The following is a 27,971-nucleotide window of genomic DNA, read 5'->3' as shown; positions in this document are numbered from 1 at the left end:
ACTTATTTATTTCCTGGATTTTGTTTACGTTGTGATCAATTATTTAGCTAAACTTAATTTTAATGATGCCGTTAATTGTTAAACCTCCGATATTTTGTTGTTCAATTTTACAAGGCCCAATAACTAACCTTCAAATGTTGTTGAACACAGCTTGTTCTCTTAGGTGATTCTGGCGTCGGTAAAAGCTGTATTGTTCTACGGTTTGTCCGTGGTCAATTCGATCCAACATCCAAGGTACCAATATTGCTTCCGTTACTTCTCTCCAAAACACTTACATAAATTTTCCTAATAAATCTGAGGTAAACGTGTTTATATGGTGTTTGGTCATGCTAAATGCAGCTAAGCTATGCACATTGTCTTTCAGATAGATATGTTATGAAAATTACTTGATAATAGGATTCTTATCTCCTTTAGACTTTGTAATATAAGGTAACTGTTGGAGCATCTTTTTTGTCGCAAACGATAGCACTGCAAGACTCTACAACAGTTAAGTTTGAAATATGGGATACTGCTGGTCAAGAGAGGTAAATCCCTTTTTCTTTCCAGATTACACAGTATATTATTATACAGACAATTTGGAGAACTCAGCTAATGTTATGTTTCTCATCTGGAAATAAAATTTGACTGCTAATGAAATCTATTTCAGGTATGCTGCATTGGCACCCCTATATTATCGTGGTGCAGCGGTTGCAGTTATTGTCTATGATATTACAAGCCCGGAATCTTTCAGCAAAGCACAATACTGGGTTAAGGTAGTTTGGTAGTTATCACATGGTTCTATATTGTGATTTCTTTTTGGGTTTAGTCATTAGGATGTGGGAATCACTGCGAAGTCCTCCCCCTTTGAACTAGCCCTTTGAGTTAGGCTTACAATTCTAAGAATATCTTTTTGTCTGTTACATTGATTAGATTGGAATAGCTTGAGTTTCTACATTTTCTGTCAATTTGTTTCAGGATCTAAAGTATTGTTAATTTTGTAGGAGCTACAAAAGCACAGAAGCCCTAAAATAATTCTGGCATTGGTTGGTAATAAAGCTGACCTTCATGAGAAGTGAGAGGTGGCTGTTCAGGTATTGCAATACTCTTCAATATATTTCTATTTTTCATTAAAGACTCGAGTCTCTTGTTTTCTCATAGAGTATACTTCATTGTTTCTGTGAAGGATGTCATTGACTATGCAGAGAAGAACAAAATGTTCTTTATAGAGACATCTGCAAAGATAGCAGACAACACAAATCAACTCTTTGAGGTACTTTGATATTTTTTCCCTTTCAATTTATTAATTTTCAAATTAATCATGACTTTTTTTGATAAGGATAGGAATGGATGAACAATAGTGTAAATATTCTAATTATTAGGATGTCCGTGATTGCATGTAACATTCAGTAAGTTGTTGATTGTTTAGAATATGTATTATTGTTGTTTTATTTAAAGAGATTTAACTATTTAAGTACAGACGGGTTTAACATGGTTATGATCTATGAAAGGCACCCTATTATCGTTTGGTCTATTTAGTTGACTCTATTAAGTGGGATAAGATTTTTTTGTTGTTGTAGTAGTAGCAGTAATAACCATTTGGATGTAACTGGATTTTAGAATTTCCTACAATTTGAGAATTTGCATGTAAAATATGTATAGTTACAATTTTATTTGGATGTAAATCCTAATTGAATATAAGGTGCAAAAAATAAAAGGATAATGCTTCAACACTGTTCATGTGAGAATAAGCTTAGTCTGTTTAGCAGTAAATTGTACACAGCAGGCCACCATGCTCTTGCAGCCTAAAGGTAGCTGTGCCAAAATTATATATGTGTGTAATTTTTACTGTCAATTTTTGTAAATAATTTTAGTTATTACTCTATCAATGGTTCTTGTTGCCATATGCTATATGAAAGTTCTTTAATTATGTTGATATGATCATAGATGATTGCATAGATTTGTTTTTATATGCAATAAATTGCTCTTGCATACATTTCTTTTTTTTTTAATTATTATGGTTACAATAATGGACCTCACAAAGGTGATCCGGCTTCGACTTCCTTTGTTTCGAAAGCAGGCTATCATGCTTTGATTAAAACTTTTGGTAGAAAGGACTATCTTGTTAGGACACCTAATTAACTCATGTCTACTCTTTCAGAATTTTTCTCGGCTCGGAAACCGGCCGTTATCAATGTTATTGTTGATCCCTATGCTGGTTCAGAGAGTGGGAGGCTACAACACAAGAACTGATTTGTAGATTATCTGTATTACACTTAAACTATGTTTTCTATAGTTTTCGTTTTTAAATTTCAAATTTCAATAACACAAATTACATAGTCTTGTGGTTTTTTATGGTGTACCATGATATGATAAAGACACAAACTATATTCCATGAATCCACATAAATGTAAAATGTTACATGATCATATAATGAATACTTAAATGATGGAACTGAATTTGATATATACTTATTAGTTATTACTACTATTTCTGTTTCATTTTATTCATTCTTTTTTTTTTTAATGTATGTTCTTAAGATAAAGTATTTTGAAAGAAAAAAAAAGGTATTTTTGGTACAATTTGTATATAAATAACTAAATAAGCAAAAGAATGATAGTGACAAAATAAAAGGGATTATAGGAATATTTTTTATGTCGTAGAATCATTGAATATGGATTATAGGAATATCTTTTATTAAATATTTATAGTTTCATCGAATTTTCAATTAGGTTCCTATACTTTTTTTCTTTTCAATTGGGTCCCTAAGAATATACAAGTAATTTCACAATTCACTAATATTTTTTTGACGTTTAATGTTAACAGGAATTTAATTGAAAAAAAATTAATGTATAGAGACCTAATTAAAAAAAAAAGTACAGAGACCTAATTGAAAATTTGGTGAAACTATAAAGATCTGCAGAATAATTAAACCTAAAAATAATTAAAGATTGAAGTATAAAAATTTATGCCTAATAAATTATATCTTAATATTTTAATACCTTTTAAAAAATATGAAATACAAATATTTTGTGTCTATTTATTTATATCATCGTCACGTTCAATAACTAAACGGTGGATAAAGGCATAAAACAAATTAAAGTAACAAACAATGCCTTGTTGATACTTGTTCCATCGCCATCCATTATTAACAGTGTAAAATACCACAGGAAAATATACTTGTGCTAGCTTGATGGGAAAAACAACTACAATAAAGTGGAGAAACTGCGGCACACTTTCCTACTACTACAAAACACAGCGCAAGTTGACGCCCTTATCACAAACACACACACCCCCAAATTCCAAAGATTTATTTGGCTTCTTATTTTTGGCCCTTTATTCAGCCAATGAACGAACTCCATGCCAAGTTTGAGTTCTTGATCCATGATAACTACGTACTTCCTTCGTTTTATTGAGCACCACGCTATTTTTACTACTTTGACTAGAGCATATAATAATTATACTAAATAATATTATCAATATAAAATATTTGTTTAAATTTAAAATATATATTAAAAATAAATTAAATAATATATATTTATTTATAAATATATGATAGTTACTTTAGAGATTAATTTAGTAGTTAATTTTTAATGTATTTTTTATAATTAATATACACAAACGAAAGCCACTAAGAGTGATCAACAACAAGAAATTTGGACAATATATGTATAAGATTTTAGTTCAAATTTTATCGCAATTAAATGTAAGATAAATATATTTTTTCTTTAATTAAAGAAATGTATGCAGGATGTAAATCCATAATAGTGAGAATTATTACTGATGAAAACTTGGTAGATCCAATCCAACACTTGATTTATTTCCCAATGGATGAGAATTACAAATTAAATTAGCAAGTTCATTGAAGGAGTAAGAGTCAACTGAACGATCCACCCAATTAATAATTAAATTTATAATTGTCTTTTCTACGAAATATAAAAAGCATAGTCAAATTAAGACACCAGAAGGGAGCAGAGAAGCCATGAAACACACTTTGAATTCCAGCAAGTAAATCAAAAGATAAGGTACATGAATTAATACACACAGATATATAATATTATATATATTAATATATATAGATAGATAGATAGCTTGATTGTGTTTTATGTCATGGCCTATAACATCTCATCATCAATCACATATATATGAATAGTAAAATCCATGAATTCATTTAATAAGTATTTAATAAAGCCCTAAAATACAGTTTAGTTAATGTTAATCTATACATACCTATGGCATCAATAGTCCAATAATGTTTAGATTCACGTCCACGTTTATGTTTAGGTTCGGATGGATGCTCAGAAGAATTTGAAGCTGCCGACTTGTCTCGGGATGAACTTGCAGGTGCTGCCGACTTGTCTCGTGAGGAACTTGCAGCTGCTGTCGACTTGTCCCGGGAGGAACTTGAAGCTGCTGACTTGTCTCGGGAGGAATTTACAGCTGCTGCCGACTTGTCTCGGGAGGAATTTGTAGCTGCCGATGTCTCTCGGGAGGAATTTGCAGCTGCTGCGGACTTGACTTGTGATGCATTTGAAGCTGCCAACTTGTCTCGGGAGAAATTTGCAGCTGCAATTGACTTGTCTTGTGAAGAATTTGCAGCTGCTGCTGCTTTAAGTAGATTCTTGTACCTCTTTTGCTTTGGCATATCTGCATAATAGATCAAGAAATTCTCGCATGCTTCATCATCTTCATTTCCCCCCATATCATATGAGTCTCTTGGCTTCAAATGCACGACAACACTCCAATCTTTATTCACTTCATCATTGACAAAATACACCATTCGAGCTTGTGAGGCTTCAATATATGGATCATGCTCCTCTCGGTCACCACTGTGTATTACTCGTGAAAAATTAACAGAAGTAAAACCCCAACTATCCTTTCTACAGCCCCATTCTCTAGTGGTGTCAGCCCATTTACATTTGAATAAAGTAACCCGAAATCGGCCATTGTAGTTTAGTTCTATAATATCTTCTAATTTGCCATAATATGACAAATCAACATTCCTAACATTAGCATCACTAGCGCTAGCAACACAAGGAGTTGAAGACATTAAGAAAACTCCACTATTCTGGGTTTTTAACCCATTGTCTCGATTGGTAGTTCGAAAGGAGAACCCATTGATACTAAATGTAGAAAACCTTTTGGCATATCGTGATGGACCCCTTGCTAAGTATCTCAAATCCTCATGCACAGTATTCATAACGTCTGGGTTCATAAGCTATTATGATAGAACAACATATTAGTTATTATATCCACAAATATTGCTCAATATTAGCAAAAAAGATCACTTTTCTATTTACCTGCGTAAGAAACCAAGTAACAAAATCTTTGTTAACTCTTTTTTCTATCTTTACATTTGAAGGCCTTCTACCCTTAGATCGTCTTCGTACAAAATCTTTGAAGTCACTGTCAGATATGAAAGTTTAACTCTAACTAAACAACTATTTTCAAGTAAATAAAAAACATGTACGTAAATCCTTAAGTACTTACTCAATGAACGGTTTGACATATGGACAATTTAGAACCACATAGCGATGTGCTTGTTTTTTTTCCATAGGTGACAACTCAAATACTGTGAAAGCTCCCTTAGAGTTACCCATTTGTGGAAAAAGTGAATCAACATGTGTATTGTAATTACCATCCGGACGATCATCAACACGTGGTGGCCTATTAAATCTTGTCTCAATCCCTTCTAAGTATCGAGAGCAAAATGTAAGAGCTTCTTTAGCCACATATCCCTCAGCTATAGAACCCTCTGATTTAGCTTTGTTTCGTACATAGGACTTCAAATGTCCTAAATACCTAGTTTGTATAATTGGCTTTAGTAAGCAAGATATAACTAAGTGACAGGTTAAATGAACAATGACTGAAAAGAGATATTTACCTCTCAATAGGATACATCCACCTATAGTGTACTGGTCCTCCAAGTTTTGCTTCATCAACTAGATGACAGGTTAAATGAACCATGATTGTAAAGAAAGAAGGAGGGAACAACATTTCTAAATGACAAAGGGTAAGGATTATTCGAGGTTGGAGCTTCTCAAGTTCTGTAAGACTGAAGCTTTTAGAGCACAGCTGTTGAAAGAATGAAGACAACTCTATTAGCACTGCAGTAACTTTATCTGGTAGCACATTACGTATGGCAATGGGTAATAGTTGCTGCATAAGGACGTGGCAATCATAGCTCTTCAATCCAGAGAGCTTTCTTTGCCTCAGGTCAATACACCGTGAAATATTACTCGAGAGACCATCTGGTACTCTAATATTCTTTATAGTACGCAAGAATACATCTTTCATGGAATTTGACATTGTGAACAAAGATGGATGATATCTCCCATTTTCATCTGGCCATAAATCTTTCCTTATACCCATTTCTTTGAGATCCTTACGAGCTTTGAGATTATCCTTTGACCTTCCAGTCTCATTGAGCAAAGTGTATAACACATTGTCGCAAACATTCTTTTCAATATGCATGACATCTAGATTGTGGCGCAATAAGTTAGACTCCCGATAAGGAAGATCAAAAAATATGCTTTTCTTCCTCCACATCCCCGATTCATCATCTTCTTCAACAACTTTTCGCCGAGTCCTCTTACCTTTACTTGCCTGTAGTTCCTTCCCAAATGAAACATTGATGCCTTCAAGTTGTTCCAATATTTTTGACCCTGTTAGTACTGCTGGGGGATCCCTCAACTCAATTTTTCCGTTAAATTTTACACGACTTAGCCTAAACTTATGACCCCTTTCTAAGAAACGGCGATGCCCCAAAAAATACCATTTTCCACCATGCTTTAATCTATATGAATCAGTGTTGAAGTTACATGTGGGACAAGCATATTTACTGTGTACGTTCCACCCATATAAGTTACCAAGGCCTGGAAAATCACTAATTGTCCACATTAATGCTGCTCGTAATGTAAACATTTCATTCTTGAACCTATCTAATGTTTGAACACCATCATGCCACAACTCTTTTAACTCTTTGATAAGAGGTTGTAAGTATACGTCTATGTTGTTTCCTGGCATTTTCTCTCCGGGAATAATCATTGACAAGATTAGTGATGTTGGCTTCATGCACTCCCATGGAGGTCGATTGTATGGAATAAGCACCACTGGCCAAACGCTATAGTTTGTACGCATAGCTCCAAAGGGGTTGAATCCATCAGCTGCAAGACCAAGACGTACATTTCGAGGATCTTCAGCAAACCTATCATGAAGTAAATGAAATGTCTTCCAAGCTTCAGAATCTCGCGGATGCCTCATCTTCGAATCTTTCTTTTCTGCCGAAGCATGCCATCGCATTGATTGAGCAGTCTTAGAACACATGAATAATCGTTGAAGTCTCGGTTTTAGTGGAAAGTATCGCAAGATCTTTGCCGGTTTCTTCTTTTTAGCATCGCTCCATTTAGATGTCTTGCATCTTTTGCATTCTTGCAAATCTTCATCCTCCCCCCAATATAACATGCAATCATTAGGGCAAGCAGGTATCTTGGTATAATTAAGCCCTAGTTTGTTTATGGTTTTCTTGGCCTCATAGAATGTATTTGAAATCTTCGCATTTCCAAAAGCATCTTTTATTAACTTGAGAATTTTGGTCATGGCTTTGTCACTTATTCTGTATAAGCACTTTATGTGATACAGACTAATCAAGAAAGACAGTTTTGAATACTTTGTGCACCCTTCGTACAATTGGTCACTACCATCTTCCAACAACTTGTAAAATTCTATTATAATATGCTTGACCCTTAATGATATTACGTTTAGACATTGATTCTGTAGCTCGTTACAATTATAAGCAAAAAAAATGGTTGCAAACTTCACCCAGAAATAAATATCCAGGATAAATAAAGTAATTTAGCCATAGAAGCGTACATACCAGTCATATGAAACAGAGATAGCAGGTATATCATTGAAAAAAGCCTCGCGAGCTCCTGCTACAATGCCCGAGTAAACACTAGAAAGGGAAATACTTAGTACAGCCATGGGAAAAACACTTTCTTAACGGAGTTAAAAACTTCTGAAGCAACAATAGTTGTTTTCTAAGTTTCTTTGCAAATTATAATTTTGTGCATCTCAAATTGCCGGAGGTTAATGATCATATGGAGTTAATGATGATTACATTGTCATATGGAGTAAATTACATCTACTAGGCATCTTTCAGTTAGATCAATTGCTATCAAATGGAAAATGCCAATTTTAAGAAGGGATTTAAAAACTGCCTCCGAGTCATCCTCACTTGGTTGGCAAAGATGAATGATTTGCAGCTGAGAGCGCATTAGATTGAATAAAAGTGTGCAGTTTAGGAAGACAAGAGTGTTACATACATGTGATAGCCACAGTTGCTACCCACAATTAAGAGGATCATAGAGGGTATCTTGTAAAGAGTTAACCATTTCCGAAATTAAAATCCGCATCACCCATCAATTAAATGTTAGACTTCTATAATACATTACCATCATAAACTGCATAGCCCAGCAAGGAATCCAGCAAAATTTGCCAACGTGAAAAATTAATCAATGACCCAATGTGGTAAATTGAGTCTACATATGCTTCAATATGTATTACTGAATGATCCCTTGTATACTTGCAACAAAACAATCGTGAGCAAACAAATACCTTAGATAGCCCAGGGGGGATTGTAACAAGATCTTATCTAAAGGCAATGAGCTGTATAGTTCATCAACATCGCTGAATTCATCAAAGTCCTCCTGCAGAAAAATGAAAAATAGAACAAACAGAATAAGAAATAGTCTTAGAATAATATCATACCAGGTTTACACTCAAAATAGAATAAGCAAAGTTTGGAAGCTAGTTGCAAGTTTCATTACTAGACTCATATCAGAGCTCAATTTATTAAATTTCCACCATTACCAACACCAGGAAGTAAAACACAGCACAAAAAGAAAAGATATTTGATTACCCTTTAAGGTCAAGAGTCAAGACAGAGAAGCATACTCAAAATAATTCAGCAGAGGAAAAAGAAAGTTACCTAATAATGAAACAACAGAGCTAAACAACTAAAGAGATTACTCATTTATAGCTTTGCTTAAAAGAACCAAAAAAGAACCAAAGAGGCAAATAGAGAAATTGAGATTGGAGAAGTTTTTTCTGAGATCTGAGATCTGAGATCGGAGATCAGAGAAACACCCTAATAGAAGTAAGCAATAGAAGATCTGAGTTCAGAGAGAGAGACACACGTTAATAGAAGTAAGCGAAAGAAGACCTGAGATCGTCGTCAATCACCCCCGCACCAACGTCAATCCAATGCTTCAACGGAAGACCCAAAAATCCCTAACAGAGCTGCAGAGAAATAAAACCCCCAAAAATCAGCACCAAAAGCAATTTTCAAATCCTAACCCAAACAAAAACAAAGAAATCGGTGCCTTCTGGAATCGAAATGCTGATGTCAGTAGCCACCAGAGCCTCGCCTCTCGCCGGAATTTTGTGCAAAAATAAAACAGCATCAGTTTCGATTTTGGCTTCTCTATGTACGAAAACAGCATTTCGGTTTCAGTTTCAGTTTAACTTGAGAGGGAGAGGTACCTGGAGAGATCGTAACCGGCGGAGAGAGGAGAAGCCCTAGAAGGAAGAAGGCGTTGTCGGAGAGCTTCTTTACACTGAGGAAATGAGAGTATTGTATGTTCAGAGAGGATAGAAGCCTTAGCTAGAAGGAAGAACGGCGTTGAATGAGCCAGAGATTGTAATTTTTTTCTTTTTATATGCGTGTGAAAACGGCGGTTCAAAACCGCCATAATCACCAAAACCGCCAAAATATATAAAGCCAATTACGGCAGCAGAAAAAATTGCCATAATGACTCGATAATATGGCGGTTCTTTAAAACCGCCTTAATCTCCATGCCATTTTAACCCTTTTTTTTGTAGTGTTACTATATATCTATGCTAAGTGGACTGTTGTGATTATGAAAATCTAAAACATTTTTAGTTTACTCTATTTTTCAACTAAACTAAATTATCATATGCTAAAAAGGGTAAACTAAACTTAATAATATCAATTTTTCTATATCACAACTAATAACTAAGAGTGCAAACCAAGCTAAATATCTGAGATATATAGTAAACAGAAAAAGAAAATGTGCAAGTACTAAAAGGAAAATAAGATAAAATAAAATAAAATAAAAATGCAGAAAAAGAAATAAAATGGGCTGAAAAAAGAGTCTGAAAGTAGTTCACCAAAATAAGATTCACCAGAGATGGCGAGCTCCCCACACTTAAATAATAGCATCGTCCTCGATGCTCAATCAAGCTGGGTGTGAAGAAGCATCATCTTCGGAAAGGTGCTCTGCTGGCTCTGTAGGGTGTGTGGGTGCCTGGGGATCTGCCTGCTGAAGCAGAGGCTCTGTCTGTATAGGGTCCTATGCATCTACTGGAAGTATCTGCTGGGGCTCCTCATGCTGGGGCGCAGCCTGCTCTGGTCCTGTCTGCTCAGCCTCTGCTCGTGCATCCTCCTCATGCTCATCCGCCTCCTCCTTAGATGGCTTTGATGGTATGTCAGGCTCAGAGGGGATGTTAGTATGTCCCGACCGGATCATCAACTTCAAATGCTCGTAGCGTCGCTTTTTGCAATGCTCCATCAGATCCAGGCGCTCGAATAGTTGGTGCACAAGGAGGTAGATGGGTCGGGAAGTGGGTGAGGGTGCTGTGGGTGTGGGTGGTGCAGCAGGTGCTAAAGGGGCAGCAGAAGATGTGACTGCATCAGTGAAGGCAGTAAGAGAGGGCGGTTTGTAGCCCAGAGCCTCGAACTTCCTACCATTTGGGATGATCTTCTTGCAGGCGGCGGCGGGTGGCTTCTCATCCTCATGCTCCCAGGGTACCTCAGCTCGGCGACCCAACTAAATAATCAGATATGGAAAGGGCAGAGTGCCTCGGACATACACCCTGGACATGTACTGCCGTATAAATCGGGGAAGGTACAGGTCCTTGCCTTCCATCACGCACCAGATAAGAGTAATTATGGCAGCTGGCACCTCAGTCTCGTAAGTGCTCGGCATCACATAGTTGCTCAGAATTTGTTGCCATAGCCGAGCCTCTTCGTTTAGATAAATGATTTTTATGCCTTTTGGGTTCACTGTCGACTTACCTATAACCCATGGGACAGCTGGATCAATGGATATGGTTCGCTTCATTGCCTCCCAATCAAAAGTCATAAATCACATAGCTTCCTCAGCTTTTTAGTAACCATCTGGTTCATCTAACTTGGGTTGGAAATGCAGGATATCTTCAATGGCTTCCTCAATAACTAAAATCTGCTTTCCTCTGAGGTATACTGCATCCAGGGTCATCTTATAATAGTTGCAGTAAAATTCCCTGACCTAGGATGCATTAACCTCAGTCAGATTCCTTTCCAGAAAGAACCAGCCTCTCTGCTTTATTTGCTCTGTAGGTACTATTGTAGTTCAGCTGGAATTTTGAGGGTTTTCTCCAAATACAAGTGCCTCTTAGTCGCAAAGACTTCAAATTTTAGTTCATAGTAGCGATTTGCAAACTTTATTGGATCAGTCGCAGGCATTAATTGATATGCTTTTTCCTGTGGAGTAAAGTTTTTCTCACGCCAGGAATCATCATGTAGTATATCTAAAATAGTGGCAGATGATTCTCCTCTTTTCCTTTTCCCTGTGCCAGCTTTAGCTTTGCCTTTCCCTTTTGGATCAGACATCCTGAAAAATAGAGTTCCCAGGATATGATTTATGAAACAAAAACAGAAAAATAGGAAGGCAAATAGTAGGCAAGCAATTTAAGCAATAGATGTGCAAAAGAGGAATAAAAGCCAATGCATGAAACCAAAAATATTTTGTGTTTCTTGTTTGAATTTAGTGTCAAATTTTAAGTTTGGTGTCAATTGCATGCTTTTAAATTTTTGAAAATATATGCATTGTGTTCTTCATTGATCTTCAAGTAGTTCATGATGATTTTCCTTGTTTGATCTTTGAATTTTCTTGTTTTATGTCTTTTCTTATTTTTCATATGTATTTTCAAATTCAAAGTGTCTAAACATTAAAAATTTGTAAGTTTGGGGTCTTGCATGTGTTTCTTTTCTTAAAAATTTTCAAAAATATGTTCTTGGTGTTCATCTTGACATTCAAAGTGTTCTTGCATACTTTATTTGTTTTGATCTTAATTTCTTATGTCTTGTTACATTTTGTTGTTTTTCTCTCTCTTCATTAAAAATTCAAAAATAAAAAAAAATATCTTTCCCTTATTCTTCTAATAAATTTCGAAATTTTGGGATTGACTTAGTCAAAAATTTTCAAAATTTGGTTCTTTCTTGTTAGTCAAGTCAAAAGTTTCAATTTGAAAATCCTATCTTTTCAAATCTTCTTCAAAAATCAAATCTTTTTCATTTTTCTTTCATGTTTTCGAAAATCTCAAAATTAATTTTTAAAATTTTTTTCTTATTTTTATTTCATAATTTTCGAAATTAATGCTAACATTTAATATTTTGATTCAAAAATTTTTAAGTTGTTACTTGCCTATTAAGAAAGGATCAATCTTTAAATTCTAGAATCATATCTTTTAGTTTCTTGTTAGTCAAGTAATCAACTTTAATTTCAAAAATCAAATCTTTTTAATTTCCTTTTCAAATCTTTTTCAAAATAGATTTCAATCAAATCTTTTTCAAAACTGATTTTCAAATCTTTTTCAATTAACTACTTGACTTTTTGTTTTAATCTTAAAAGTGTACTATTTTTTATCTTTTTCAAAATCATCTAACTACTTTTCTCTCTCTAATTTTTGAAAACCACTAACAACTGATGTGTATTTTCGGAAAACGAATTCCAAACACACAAAACTCACCGGCAAGTGCACCGGGTCGCATCAAGTAATAAAACTCACGGAGTGAGGTCGATCCCATAGGGATTGAAGGATTGAGCAATTTCAGTTTAGTGGTTGATTTAGTCAAGCGAATCAAGATTTGGTTGAGTGATTTGTGATCAATAGAATTTAAATTGCATGGAAAGTAAAGGGAATGGGTAAATTGCATGAAATTAAAGAGAACAGAAAATAAAGTGCTGAATCTTAAAGAACAAGAAATTAAATGGCAGAAACTTAGAACGCAAGAAATATAAATTGCAGAATCTTAAAGTGCAAGAAATGTAAATGGCTTGAATTGTAAAGGGAATTGGGAATTGGATTTAGAGATTGAAACAGAAGTTCTTCAATTCTCCACCCAAGGTCCGAAACAAGAAAAGTAAAAAGTGCTCAAACAAGAACAAGGAAGAAGAGAGATCAATTCTCCTCCCTAATTCTCTTGAATTCTAAAAACAACAATGCCAAAATGTCAAGGTGCTCTCCACTGTAAGTGTTCTGAAAATTCTCTCAGGAAAAGCTCCCTTTAAAACTTAAATCCTAAGCTATTTATACACTTTCTTCAAATAGTCTTCAAGCCTTGAATTGGGCCTTTGCTCTTGATGGAATTGGATTGATAAGAGTCTATGTTGATTGCTCTTGGAGTTGGAGAGAAACCCATTGTGAACCGGGTCAAGAATCATAAAAGGTTTGAGTAAAAGTTTGAGGCAAACTTTTACTCAAACTTTTTATACCAGATGGCTTCACTTGCTGCTACCAACGTTTGGGCTAAAGTTTGAGGTCAAACTTTTTCTCAAATGTGTGGCGCCAACCTTTGCCAAAAAGCTTGAGGCAAATGTTGGCGCAAGCTTTTCTCCTCCAGGGTGTGCAAGTGTGGCGCCAACGTTTGCCAAAAAGTTTGAGGCAAACGTTGGCGCAAGCTTTTCTCTTCCAGGGTGTAGGTTTTGTGATGCCAACGTTTGCCAAAAAGTTTGAGGCAAACGTTGGCTCAAGCTTTTTTCCCAAAAGTTTGAGCTAAAGTTTGAGGCAAACTTTGGCTGAAGCTTTTTTCCTCTGGGGTGTTTTCAATTCTTCCAAAAGTTTGAGCTAAAGTTTGAGGCAAACTTTGGATCAAGCTTTTTGTTCTCTCTTGCTCCTAGCCATTCCTTCTTTCTTCAACCTTCTTCAAAACTCTTTTCACCTATCATCAATCAATCAAAACAATCAAAGCTATGCCCCAAATCATGAGATTGTGTTTCTTTCATAATATATGACAATTATAGCATAAAATCTCATGAAAGTGCATGAATTCATCCATGGTTGATTGAATCAAAGGAAACATGTAAATCTACCCAATTGGCTTGCTTATGGCTTAAGAAAGTGCATAAAATCAATTGAAAACAAAAGAAAAAGGCTAGTGAAACTAGGCTAAGATGACTTGTCATCACAACACCAAACTTAAAGCTTGCTTGTCCCCAAGCAAGAAAAGAATTATGCTCAAAGGTTCTTTCAATTAAGACGGATTGAAGAATAACTTGTAAGGTCCTGTGAGTGAAGTGAATAAGTGACAGTGGGGTGAACTCTAAATCATATGCTCATGCAAGGGCCTCAGTGCTTACTAGTCCTTACATATTGGGGGTCTTAGGTCCTAGGACTTTCATCCAAATGATATCATGGAGATCTCTTTATAGGTAATCACCTTGAAGCAGCTTATGATTTCTGTGTTTTGGCCTTGACTCTAAGTGTCATGTCTCAAAGCGGCTCTTTAGATAAGCTTTCAATCAATACTCCTAAACCAGTTGGTTTTAAGGTATTAGGTGTTAAAGCACCCCTTAGGATTTACTTGCTCAAGCCTCTCTCTTTGACACACTTCGACCACAAGCATTTACTAGGATAATAACTCTTTGAGTTCTTGTTTCTTTCTTCTTTTCTGCCTAGTAATTGATGCTCAGAGCCTTGGGCCATGTTCTTTTTGTTTTTGTATTTTCTTTATTTTCTTTTGTTTTGTTTGCTGCTTCTCGGATCAATAAATTTTTGAGAATCTCCACAATACTTCTTTGAACTTCATGTCCTGCCTATGAGCTCCCATGCAAGTTTTCATAAGCATGAAACCTCAATACATAATCATAAAACTAGAACCACCACTTCTCCTAATCTTTTGCTTGCCTCAAAATTGTTTAATTCCTCAATCCTTCTTTCCAAAGAACTTTCATGTGAGGCATTTTTGAAAAATTGAGTGCAAACAAGTTTTGGGGAGTATAGTGTTGTAAATGATCAAGCAATCTTGCTTATTGAATTGAGAAAAAACTAGTTTATCTAAGTGCTTGAAGCTAGCATGATGCAGAAGATGAGAATATGTTTTATGATGAAATTTTGGTGTAACACCAAACTTAGAATCCTTCATTCTCCCTTAGATTGTTTTGGTGTGCAACACCAAACTTAGCTTCTTGCAATATAGATAAAACTAATCAACCTTTTTTATTGAAATAGCTATGAAAAGAAAGTTACCTCAGGTTGGGTTGCCTCCCAACAAGCGCTCTTTTATTGTCACTAGCTTGACATCTTTCATCCTCGGATCATGGAAGTTGAGGCTTCTGTTGCCTTTGGTTTCCTCCTCTCACTATGGGCTTCCTTTCCTCTATTTCTTTTTGTGGAATTCCTCTGTGATGTCTTTCTTTGCTGATTATTTCCTTTTTCATAGCCTTCTCACTTTCTTCCATAACTGCTTTCTCTTTCAACCCAGCAGCTTTTTCACTGTTCTTTGGGTCATCTTCAGTTGCCCTTAGGGATATATTTACCTTTCTCTCGCCCATTTCAGCAATGTTTTGAACCAGTTGTTCCATTTGCCTTTCAAGTCTTCTGAGTGAGACCTCTTGGTTCCTGCTTATCATCTCTTGATTTTTTTTATTTCTTTCTGCTCTATTGTTATCATTTCTTGAACTTTCATGAACATTTCCATCATCATTTCTAGAACATAGATTCTTTGGAAGTTTAGAATTGGTTGTGGCTGTGTCAACTGTGGTGGTTGATGAAAGTCGTTTTGGGTGAGTGGTGAGGTAGGACGGGGTTGGAAGTATGTGTATTGGGATGGTGTGTGATGATTGTTGTTGTGGGGGTGGCTTTTATGTTGATTTTTGAACTTGGGGTTGTTACAGTTGAAGTTCCTTGGTTTTTGATTTTGGTTTTCAACCCCCTCCAGTTGGATTGAGTTCTCCAGGGTGGGTTGTACACATCATTCTGAGTCCTACGTGGGAACATGCTTGAGGAGCTATCTGGAGAGTGTGATCGCTCATGACTTGGTTGCTCATAGTTAATTACTCCAGAACCTTTTTCAGGTTGATTCCAACAATGGGGATTTTGAGGTGAGTTCTATCCATTTGCCACAGCATGTTGCAGTTCATCTATTTTTCTGTTAATCAGCTCCAATTGTTGCTTAAGCTGTTGATGTATCTGCTCGCTTTGGGCCATGATTGCACGAATACCTTCAATTTCCTTTTCTTGTGCGAATGGTTGCACTCCTGCCTCTGGTTTAACAGTTCTCTGAGGTGGCTTCATCTTGACTAGGAGTTCACTCATTAGTTCTTCCCATCCGATGATGCTCCCTTGTGGGAAAGCTTCAAACCATTGAGCAACATCGTTCATGGTGATGAGTGGTTGCTCCAAATTGTGGGTTGCAGTATCATCTAAGGTTGGGACACTGCTCCCATACTGACTGGGATTCGTTGGGTTTTTCTCCATGATCTGCACAGTCAGAGACAATCCAAATGAAGATTGAATACATTCATGCCCAAAATATGGTTAAAAGATTGGTTGACACAATGTGTCAAACAGTTGATGGACTTGAAAGATTAGTAGAAGAAAATTGCTTCTCTCGTATAATCAACAAGCAAAAGCACAAGGATCACATAAGCCAGGGGAACTAAGAAAAACTTCACTCTATTGCTAAAGTGATGTTTTAGTTAGTTTAAGCAAAAATTCAAACAGTTAGTGTGTCAGTCAAAAATTAAAGAAACATAAAATAAAAAGTGCTTGATCTAGATCTTCACTTCACTTAATCATTGTCAATCTATTTCAATCCCCGGCAACAGCGCCAAAAACTTGATGTGTATTTTTGGAAAATGAATTCCAAACACACAAAACTCACTGGCAAGTGCACCGGGTCGCATCAAGTAATAAAACTCACGGGAGTGAGGTCGATCCCACAGGGATTGAAGGATTGAGCAATTTCAATTAAGTGGTTGATTTAGTCAAGCGAATCAAGATTTGGTTGAGTGATTTGTGATCAACAGAATTTAAATTGCATGGAAAGTAAAGGGAATGGGTAAATTGCATGAAATTAAAGAAACAGAAAATAAAGTGCTGAATCTTAAAGAACAAGAAATTAAATGGCAGAAACTTAGAACGCAAGAAATGTAAATTGCAGAATCTTAAAGTGCAAGAAATGTAAATGGCTTGAATTGTAAAGGGAATTGGGAATTGGATTTGCAGAAATTAAACAAAGAAAAGAAAAATTCAACAAACAGGAATGTAAAAGATGGATTCAATTAAATCGGATCTTAAATGAAAATGAGAATAAGCTTGGTGTGACAACGAAACAAGGAAATTGAAATTGAAAGCTATAGATCTCAGGACTCAAGAGACTAGATAGCCAAGTCTAGATCTCACTGCCTTTCTAGATCCAACAAGAACAATTGCAAAGGAAATAAAGAAATGTAAATTGCAGAAGAGTAGAACCCGAAGCAGTTAACAGAAATGGAAATTCAATTATGCAGAAAATTAAACGAGATCTCAAGGAGAGATTGAAACAGAAGTTCTTCAATTCTCCACCCAAGATCCGAAACAAGAAAAGTAAAAAGTGCTCAAACAAGAACAAGGAAGAAGAGAGATCAATTCTCCTCTCTAATTCTCTTGAATTTTAAAAACAACAATGCCAAAATGTCAAGGTGCTCTCCACTGTAAGTGTTCTGAAAATTCTCTCAGGAAAAGCTCCCTTTAAAACTTAAATCCTAAGCTATTTATACACTTTCTTCAAATGGTCTTCAAGCCTTGAATTGGGCCTTTGCTCTTGATGGAATTGGGTTGATAAGAGTCTCTGTTGATTGCTCATGGAGTTGGAGAGAAACCCATTGTGAACCGGGTCAAGAATCATAAAAGGTTTGAGTAAAAGTTTGAGGCAAACTTTTACTCAAACTTTTTATACCAGATGGCTTCACTTGCTGCTACCAACATTTGGGCTAAAGTTCTTTTCTCTCTCTAATTTTTGAAAATCACTAACCACTTTTTCAAAATTCTTTTTTAACTAATTATTTTAAATTCTAATTTTATTTTATTTTCCTTCTTAAATTTGAATGCTAACTAATAATTAAAATAAAAACAAAAATATTTTTCTTCTCTTTTAAATTAAAATTCGAATACTCTCTCTCTCATCTCTTTCTATTTATTTAATTATTAACTAACACTTCTCTTCTACTTATAATTCGAACCCTCTCCCTCTCTCTATGTTCGAATTCTTCTTCTTCTCCCTTCTTCATTCTATTCTTCTTTTCTTCTACTCATATAAAGGAATATCTATACTGTGACATAGAGGATTCCTCTTCTTTTCTATTCTCTTCTTTTTCATATGAGCAGGAACAAGGATAAGAACATTCTTGTTGAAACTGATCCTGAACCTGAAAGGACTCTGAAGAGGAAACTAAGAGAAGCTAAAGCACAAAACTCTGGAGAGGACCTAACAGAAATTTTTGAAAAAGAAGAAGACATGGCAGCCAAAAATAACAATAACGGTGGAGATGCAAGGAAGATGCTTGGTGAATTTACTACACCCACTTCTGACTTCTATGGAAGAAGCATCTCAATTCCTGCAATTAGAGCAAACAACTTTGAGCTTAAGCCTCAATTAGTTTCTCTAATGCAGCAGAATTGCAAGTTTCATGGACTTCCATTGGAAGATCCTCATCAGTTCTTAGCTGAATTCTTGAAAATCTGTGACACTGTCAATACCAATGGGGTTAATCCTGAGGTCTACAGACTTATGCTTTTCCCCTTTGCTGTAAGAGACAGAGCTAGGACATGGTTGGACTCACAACCTAAAGAAAGCCTGAACTCTTGGAAAAAGTTGGTCAATGCTTTCTTGGCCAAATTCTTTCCACCTCAAAAGTTGAGCAAGCTTAGAGTGGAAGACTAAACCTTCAGACAGAAGGAAGGTGAATCCCTCTATGGAGCTTGGGAAAGATACAAGCAATTGATCAGAAGGTGTCCTTTTGACATGCTTTCAGAATGGAGCATCTTATGTATGTTCTATGATGGTCTGTCTGAATTGTCCAAGATGTCATTGGATCACTCTACTGGTGGATCTCTTCACCTGAAGAAGACACCTGGAGAAGCCCAGGAACTCATTAAAATGGTTGCAAATAACCAGTTCATGTATACTTCTGAAAGAAATCCTGTGAATAATGGGATGACTCAGAAGAAAGGAGTTCTTGAGATTGATACTCTAAATGTAATATTGGCTCAAAATAAAATATTGACTTAGCAAGTCAATATGATTTCTCAGAATCTGACTGGAATGCAAGCTGCATCCGGCAGTACTAAAGAAGCTTCCTCTGAAGAAGAAGCTTATGACCCTGAGAATCCTGCAATGGAAGAGGTGAATTATATGGGAGAATCCTATGGAAACACCTATAATCCTTCATGGAGGAATGGGACACGAAATCGTGATCTCAACACTTCTTCACAACATCGCGTAACTAACCAGCAAGTGCACTGGGTCGTCCAAGTAATACTTTACGTGAGTAAGGGTCGATCCCACGGAGATTGTCGGCTTGAAGCAAGCTATGGTCATCCTTGTAAATCTCAGTCAGGCGGATTCAAATGGTTATGAGGTTTTGATAATTAAAATATAAATAAAACATAAAATAAGATAGAGTTACTTATGTAATTCATTGGTGGGAATTTCAGATAAGCGTCTGGAGATGCTTTGTTGCTTCTGAACCTCTGCTTTCCTATTGCCTTCTTCCAACCATGCATTACTTCCTTCCATGGCAAGCTATAAGATCCTCTCAGTGAAAATGGTCCTCTACGATTTCTGCACGGCTAATTGACTGTTGGATTGCTCGTCTCGGATGAAAAATACCAGGTACAGCTACCGCATGGCTAATCATCTATCGGTTCCCGCTAGCGTTGGAATAGAATCCATTGATCCCTTTGCACACTGTCACTTGCGCCCAACATTCGCAGGTTTGAAGCTCTTTACACTAATTCCTTCCCGGATCCTACTCGGAATACCACAGACAAGGTTTAGACTTTCCGGATCCCAAGAATGACTGCCAATAATTCTAGCCTATACCACGAAGATACTAATCTCACGAACTTGGTCCGTGTATTAGATATCCAAGAGAATATACTCCAGCTGTCGTCCAATGACTACGTTGAACATCATGTAGACCGCTTTGGGGTTGTCAGGCACACGGATCTTGGCTAAGTGAGTAACGAAGATTGGGTGATTGTCACGGGTCACCCCTTCATTCTGACTTAACTGAATTAAGTACGAGAGTATATCTTGGAGAAGAAGTAGGCGTGAATTGAATAAAAAACAGTAGTAATTGCATTAATTCATAAAGAACAGCAGAGCTCCACACCTTAATCTATGGTGTGTATAAACTCCACCGTAAAAAAGACATAAGTGAAAAAGGTCTAGGCATGGCCGTGATGCCAGCCTCCAAACATGAACATACAAGTTCCCAAATGATCAAAAGATTAAAACTCCTAAATAAATCTCTAAAAGTAGTTTTTATACTAAACTAGTAACTAGAAGTGCAGATAGTGCAGAAATCCACTTCCGGAGCCCACTTGGTGTGTTCTTGGGCTGAGCATTAAGCTTTACACGTGCATAGGCTGTTCATGGAGTTAAACACCAGCTTTGGTGCCAGTTTGGGTGTTTAACTCCAATTCTGGTGCCAGTTTGGGTGTTTTACGCCAAGATATTTTAGGCTGACTTTGAACGCCAGTTTGGGCCATCAAATCTCGGGCAAAGTATGGACTATTATGAGTCTTGGCCGTGACCCTAAGCATTTTGTTTTTCAGTATTACCACCGGATACATAAATGCCACAGACACATAATTGGGTGAACCTTTTCAGATTGTGACTCAGCTTTGCTAAAGTCCCCAGTTAGAGGTGTCCAGAGCTCTTAAGCACACTCTTTTTTTTGCTTTGGACCACGACTTTAACTGCTCAGTCTCAGGCTTTCACTTGACACCTTCACGCCACAAGCACATGGTTAGGGACAGCTTGGTTTAGCCGCTTAGGCCAGAATTTTATTCCTTTGGGCCCTCCTATCCATTAATGCTCAAAGCCTTGGATCCTTTTTACCCTTGCCTTTTGGTTTAAAGGGCTATTGGCTTTTTCTACTTGCTTTTTCTTTTTTCTTTCTTTTTTTTTTTGCTTTTTTGCCATTTTTTTCTTTTTTTTTCTGCAAGCTTTGTGTTCACTGCTTTTTCTTGCTTCAAGAATCAATTTTATGATTTTTCAGATTATCAAATAATATTTCTCTTTTTTCTTTATTCTTTCAAGAGCCAAAAATTTTAACATTCATAAACAACAAATTCAAAAATATGCACTGTTCAAGCATTCATTCAAAAATAAAAGGTATTGCCACCACATCAAAATAATTAAACTAATTTCAAGATAGAATTCAAAATCATGAATTTCTAGTTCTTTTGCAATTTTAAAACATTTTTCATTTAAGAAAGGTGATGGATTCATAGGACATTCATAACTTTAAGACATAGACACTAGACACTGATGATCATGTAATAAAGACACAAACATAGACAAAACATAAAGCATAATTTTCGAAAAACAGAAAAATAAGGATAAGGAAATTATGGAACGAGTCCACCTTAGTGATGGCGGCTAGTTTTTCCTCTTGAAGATCTTATGGAGTGCTTGAGCTCCTCTATGTCTCTTCCTTGCCTTTGTTGCTCCTCCCTCATGGCTCTTTGGTCCGCTCTAATTTCATGGAGGAGGATGGAATGCTCTTGGTGCTCCATTCTTAGTTGTCCCATGTTGGAACTTAATTCTCCTAAGGAGGTGTTGATTTGCTCCCAATAGTTTTGTGGAGGAAAATGCATCCCTTGAGGCATCTCAGGGATTTCTTGATGAGGAATTTTCTCATGCTCTTGTTGAGGTCCATGAGTGGGCTCTCTTGTTTGCTCTATCCTTTTCTTAGTGATGGGCTTGTCCTCTTCATTGAGGATGTCTCCCTCTATGGCAATTCCAGCTGAATTGCATAGGGTATAGATGAGATGAGGGAAGGCTAACCTTGCCAAAGTAGAGGGCTTGTCTGTCACCTTGTAGTGTTCTAGGGATATGATCTCATGAACTTCTACTTCCTCTCCAATCATGATACTATGGATCATGATGGCCCGGTCTATTGTAACTTCAGACCGATTGTTAGTAGGAATTATAGAGCGTTGGATGAACTCCAACCATCCCCTAGCCACGGGCTTGAGGTCAAGCCTTCTTAGTTGAACCGGCTAGCCTCTTGAGTCTCTCTTCCATTGAGCTCCTTCCACACAAATGTCACTTAGGACTTGGTCTAACCTTTGATCAAAGTTGACCCTTCTAGTGAAAGGGTGAGGATCTCCTTGCATCATTGGCAAGTTAAATGCTAACCTCACATTTTTCAAACTGAAATCCAAGTAATTCCCCCGAACTATTGTGAGCTAATTCTTTGGGTTCGGGTTCATACTTTGGTCATGGTTCCTAGTGATCCATGCATTAGCATAAAACTCTTGAACCATTAAGATTCTGACTTGTTGAATGGGGTTGGTGAGAGTTTTTCAACCTCTTCTTGAATCTCATGTCAGATCTTCGGATATTCACTCTTTTTGAGCTTGAAGGGGACCTCGGGGATCACCTTCTTCTTGGCCACAACTTCATAGAAGTGGTCTTGATGGACCTTTGAGATGAATCTCTCCATATCCCATGACTCAGAGGTAGAAGCAATTGCCTTCCCTTTCCTCTTTCTAGAGGTTTCTCTGGCCTTAGGTTCCATTGATGGTTATGAAAAAACAAAAAAGCTTTAGCTTTTTCCACACTAAACTTAGAATGGTTGCTCGTCCTCGAGCAAAAGAAGAAAGAAATGAGTAGAAGAAGAAGAAATTAAGGAGATGGAGCTGAGGAGTGGGTTCGGCCAAGGGGGGAAGAATTGTTTATGATCTGTGAAAATGAAGGGAGTGAGGAGGGGTAGTTATAGGGTAGGAGGGAGAGGGAATCCGTGTGACAATGGGTGGGTTTGGGAGGGAAATGGTTTAAATTTGAATGGTAAGGTAGGTGGGGTCTATGATGGATGGATGTGAGTGGTGAAGAGGATATGGGAAAAAGGGTAGGATTTGATAGGTGAAGGGTATTTGGGGAAGAGTGTTATGGAAAGGTGTGAAGAAGAGAGAAGAAGAGGTGGGGTAGGTGGGGAGCCTGTGGGGTCCATAGATCCTGAGGTGTCAAGAAATTCTGCTCCCTGCACCAATCTGGCATTCAAACGCCCATTCTGTGACAATCCTAGCGTTTAACGCCAGCTCTACTACCTTTCCTGGCATTAAACGCCAGCCTGCTGTCCATTTCTGGCATTAAACGCCAGCCAGATGCCCATTTCTGGCGTTTAACGCCAGCCAGATGCCAGACAGCCCTTTCTGGCGTTAAACGCCCAGAGTGTTGCCCATTCTGGTGTTTAACGCCCAGAATGCTGCCAGGCTGGGCGTTAAACGCCCATTCTACTATCCTTATTGGCGTTTAAATGCCAGTAAGCCTATCCTCCAGGGTGTGCTGTTTTTGATGCTGTTTTTCATTCTGTTTTTGATTTTTCATTTGTTTTTGTGACTTCACGTGATCATCAACCTAAGTAAAACATAAAATAACAATGGAAAATAAATAAATATAATTTAATAACATTGGGTTGCCTCCCAACAAGCGCTTCTTTAATGTCAATAGCTTGACAGTGAGCTCTTAGGGAGCTTCACAGAGACTCAAAGCTTGATGTTGGCCTCCCAACACCAAACTTAGAAGTTGAGTGTGGGGGCTCTGTTTGACTCTGTATTCAGAGAAGTTTTTCATGCTTCCTCTCCATGGTTACAGAAGAAGATCCTTGAGCCTTAAACACAAGGTAGTCCTCATTCAATTGAAGGACTAACTCTCCTCTATCCACATCAATCACAGCTCTTGCTGTGGCTAGGAAGGGTCTTCCAAGGATGATGGATTCATCTTCATTCTTCCCAGTGTCTAGAATTATGAAATCAGCAGGGATGTAAAAGCCTTCAACCTTTACTAAGACATCCTCTACAAGTCCATAAGCCTGTTTTCTTGAATTGTCTGCCATCTCTAGTGAGATTTTTGCAGCTTGTACCTCAAAGATCCCTAGTTTCTCCAGTACAGAGAGTGGCATGAGGTTTATACTTGAACCAAGGTAACACAGAGCCTTCTTAAAGGTCATGGTGCCTATTATGCAGGGTATTAAGAACTTTTCGGGATTCGGTTTCTTCTGAGGTAATTTCTATTGAACCAAGGTATTCAGTTCATTGATGAGCAATGGAGGTTCATCCTCCCATGTCTCATTACCAAATAACTTGGCATTCAGCTTCAAGATTGCTCCTAGATACTGAGCAACTTGCTCTTCAACAATATCTTCATCCTCTTCAGAGGAAGAATACTCATCAGAGCTCATGAAAGGCAACAGTAAGTTCAGTGGAATCTCTATGGTCTCTGTATGAGCTTCAGATTCCTTTGGTTCCACAATAGGGAACTCCTTAGTGGCCAGTGGACGTCCATTGAGGTCTTCCTTACTGGAAATCACTGCCTTTCCCTCCTCTGTGCATTCGGCCATGTTGGGTATATTTATGGCCTTGCACTCTCTTTTTGAATTCTCTTCTGTATTGCTTGGGAGAGTACTAGGAGGGATTTCAGTAACTCTTTTACTTAGTTGACCCACTTGTGCCTCCAAATTTCTAATGGGGGACCTTGTTTCAGTCATGAAACTATGAGTGGTCTTACTTAGATCAGAGATTATGGTTGCTAAGTTAGAGAGGCTCTGCTTAGAATTCTCTGTCTGTTGCTCAGAAGATTATGGAAAAGGCTTGCTATTGCCAAACCTATTTCTTCCACCATTATTATTGAAGCTCTGATTAGGCTTCTGCTGATCCCTCCATGAGAAATTAGGATGATTCATCCATGAAGGATTATAGGTATTTCCATAGGATTCTCCCATGTAATTCACCTCTTCCATTGTAGGATTCTTAGGGTCATAAGCTTCTCCTTCAAGGGAGGTGATAAACCGTTATTTTATGATTTATATTGTGTTTAATTGTGTGGTTTTATCAAGTCTTCAACCACTTATTCATATGATTTGCATGTATTTACAATTCCTTCCGAAATTTGTTCTATGGTTGAAAACTCGTTTCTTAGGCTGCGTTTGTTTCTGAGAACGGGACAGGACAAGACACTAAGATCAGGACAGGACAAGACATTGATGGACAGAGACACAAAATTTTGTGTTCTTGTATTCTGTTTGGTGATAAACTAGAACAAATTATGAAAATCTAATTTATTCTCATTTTTTTTCATTCAAAAAATTTAAGATGAAAAATATAATAATAAAAAAATATAATTATGAAAAACTAACAAAAATAATGAAAAAAAATGAAAAATAAGTTGTGTCCCTTGTTAGTGTCCTCGTGTCCTTCCTGTCAGGATGGACACAAAATACACTAATTCAGTGCCTCTGGACACACTGTCTCTGTCCATGTCTCCTCTGCCAAACATGATTTTGTGTCTCTGTGTCCATGTCTCAGTGTCCTGTCTCTGTAAATAAACGCAGCCTTAGAGATCTTTTAATTATGTATTTTAATTCTCCTCTATACCATTCGATGCTGTAATCCATGTGTTAAGTGTCTCAGGTTTCATAGGGCAGAAATGGCTTAAAGAATGGAGAGGAAGCATGCAAAAATGGAAGGAACACAAGAAATTAAGGAGATGACCAGCGAGAAGCGACGCGGACGCATGGCTCATGTGACCGCGCGAAATGGAGAAATCGAAGTGATGTGCTCACGTGCCTGATGCGAACGCGTGGATTGGAAGCTACACGAGTGACGCGAACGCGTGGACGATGCGCACGCGTGGCAAGGAAAAACGTTGAACGACGCACACGCGTGGTCGACGCGTACGCGTGACATGCGCGATCTGCAGAGTTAACAGAATTCGCTGTGGGTGATTTTGGGCCGTGTTTTGACCCAGTTTTTGGCCGAGAAACACAGACTAGAGCCAGGGAACATGCAGAAACTCAAGGGGAGAACGCATTAGGATAGTTTTCAATTTTTTAAATCTAATTTTATCCCTCCTCTAGGTTTTCTCTCTACACATTCATAGTTCTTAGAATTTTGCTGTATTCCTTTTTGGATTGGAATATTGAGAAGAGTTATCACCTCCGCCTAGGGGTGTTCGTGGTGCGGTTTGGTTCGGTTTTTCAAAAAAAAGTCATCCGATCCAATCATTTAATTAAGCTGCGGTTCGGTTTGGTTCGGTTTTTAATTAAAATCATCCGAACCAAACCAAACCAATTGAAATCGGTTTGGCTTTGTTCAGTTTGTTCGGTTTTTTCAATCAACTCAAAGAAAAACCTATCATACCATTTCACAATCATAGAACACAAATACGCAATAACTAACAAAGGTCTTGATTCAATCTTTCACAGTTATAGATAAAAAAAGCTACATATTCTACTGTTTAAAGTGACTAATGTGTTAACAATTCAGCAAAATACAAACACATAAGAAAACGAATTCCTTATTTATTAAAAGACCATATATATATATATATATCCAGGCACAGGGTTCTCTGGATTCTTTGAAGCCCATAATCCAACTCGCTCTGCTCTTGCTTGTTTTCCCACTAGAATAACAACAATATAAAGTTTAGATACATAGCTTTGGCACAAAGAAAAGAAGGAAACAAGAAAAAGTAGTATATCACTTACTGTTTCTAGTTTTGGACTTTTGTCATAGGCTTAGTAGTGCCATTCTAAACCCTTCTTCAGCATCATTTCCTTATCATAAAAGAAAAGCAAAATGAGAAACTCAAAAGCAATTCTATGTTATATAGAGCTAATTGAACTAACATGTATTTCGTTGTTATTTAATTGTATCTAGCTAAATTAATTCAAGAATGTTCCAAAGGCGACCTTGACAAATGAATGAAAAATCGAGAGAAAGTACAAACCAAATTACCTATGCAAAAATGCCATTATAGTAGAGATCACCGACACAACGACCATAGCGATCTTCTCCATATACAAGGACCCTCAAAGACTTTCCTTGAACAATCTTTGTTGGTTCATTTTTAGCTTCCTTTCTATATGGCATTACACTTTCAGGAGCATCAATTCCATATAGCAACTACATCAGCACACAAATCTCAAATACAGCATTTAATAATACACATTCAGAACCTTAACAATCAAAAACATAACTTCTCTAACAATCAGAACCTAGAACCCTAACAATAAGAAATAATACACATTCAGAAGCTAAAACCCCCACATACAACAAACTGCATAAACAAATTCAATAATCAATAATTTCAAAAATACACTCAACATAGAACAAAAATTATTCAAACAGAAGCAGTAAAATAATTCAACAATACAAAGTCAGCAAATCAATAAACAGCAAGAACGTCTCCTAAAAACACCACAATCAGAACCTAGAACCTGAACAATCAGGAATAATACACATTCAAAAGCTAAAATCCCCAAATACAACAAACAGCATAAACAAATACAACAATCAACAACAATCAGCAACAAATAAATGAACAATCAACAACAATCAGCAACAAATACATAATACATAGAATAAAAATTATTCAAATTAATACCTAACTTGGAGGCTCTATATCTGGTGTTCGGCGTTGGGAGGGAATGGAAGGGGCTGGTCCGGCACTGCTGGGTGGCTGGTCCGGCACTGCTGGAAGGGGCTGCGTTCGACGGGTCGCACTGTTGGGAGGGGCTGAACGTCGCTGATGGGTTCGCCGGTTCGCGCTGCTGGGAGGGGTTAGGAGGCGCTGCTGGGAGGGGCTGCGAGGCGCTGGTTCGGCGGGACTGGGAGGGGCTGGTTCGGCTGGACTGGAAGAGGTTGTGAGGCGTTGG

The 27,971-nt window shown here is 37.2% G+C and overlaps 1 protein-coding gene, 3 long non-coding RNA genes and 1 pseudogene across 10 annotated transcripts in view; 1 reads left to right on the top strand and 4 right to left on the bottom strand.

Moving 5' to 3' along the window:
- Positions 145 to 2,236, top strand: LOC107620775 (annotated as a pseudogene).
- Positions 5,315 to 5,711, bottom strand: LOC110268033. The gene is made up of 2 exons (XR_002356049.1): positions 5,467 to 5,711; positions 5,315 to 5,382 (listed from the first exon to the last, which is right to left on the bottom strand). It is a non-coding gene; the product is annotated as an uncharacterized LOC110268033 (long non-coding RNA).
- LOC107620773 lies at positions 5,857 to 7,575 on the bottom strand. The gene has a single exon (XM_021114590.1). The coding sequence runs from the start codon at positions 7,573 to 7,575 to the stop codon at positions 5,857 to 5,859; it is 1,719 nt and encodes a 572-aa protein (XP_020970249.1).
- On the bottom strand, positions 8,606 to 9,627 carry LOC107622060. 4 transcript variants are annotated; one of them, XR_002355646.1, is made up of 4 exons: positions 9,520 to 9,627; positions 9,174 to 9,276; positions 8,897 to 8,965; positions 8,654 to 8,684 (listed from the first exon to the last, which is right to left on the bottom strand). It is a non-coding gene; the product is annotated as an uncharacterized LOC107622060 (long non-coding RNA). The 4 variants fall into 4 exon arrangements; XR_001616051.2 differs by lacking the exon at positions 8,897 to 8,965 and having other exon boundaries at positions 8,606 to 8,684; XR_002355644.1 differs by lacking the exon at positions 8,654 to 8,684 and having other exon boundaries at positions 8,715 to 8,965.
- The window catches only part of LOC107621815, a 14,177-nt gene continuing 12,844 nt past the window's right edge, over positions 26,639 to 27,971 (bottom strand). The window contains exons 1-4 of one of the 4 annotated variants that reach the window (XR_001615951.2): positions 27,701 to 27,965; positions 27,052 to 27,219; positions 26,802 to 26,870; positions 26,639 to 26,716 (exon numbers count right to left, since the gene is read on the bottom strand). This is a non-coding gene — a long non-coding RNA (uncharacterized LOC107621815). Of the gene's footprint in view, positions 26,717 to 26,801; positions 26,871 to 27,043; positions 27,604 to 27,700; positions 27,966 to 27,971 lie in introns of those variants that run through there. The other 3 variants (XR_002355982.1, XR_002355981.1, XR_001615952.2) reach the window with 3 other exon arrangements.

The sequence above is a fragment of the Arachis ipaensis genome, chromosome B10 (genome assembly GCF_000816755.2).
Source record: "Arachis ipaensis cultivar K30076 chromosome B10, Araip1.1, whole genome shotgun sequence".
Taxonomy (NCBI): domain Eukaryota; kingdom Viridiplantae; phylum Streptophyta; class Magnoliopsida; order Fabales; family Fabaceae; genus Arachis; species Arachis ipaensis.
This window is presented reverse-complemented; position numbering and strand designations above follow the sequence as displayed.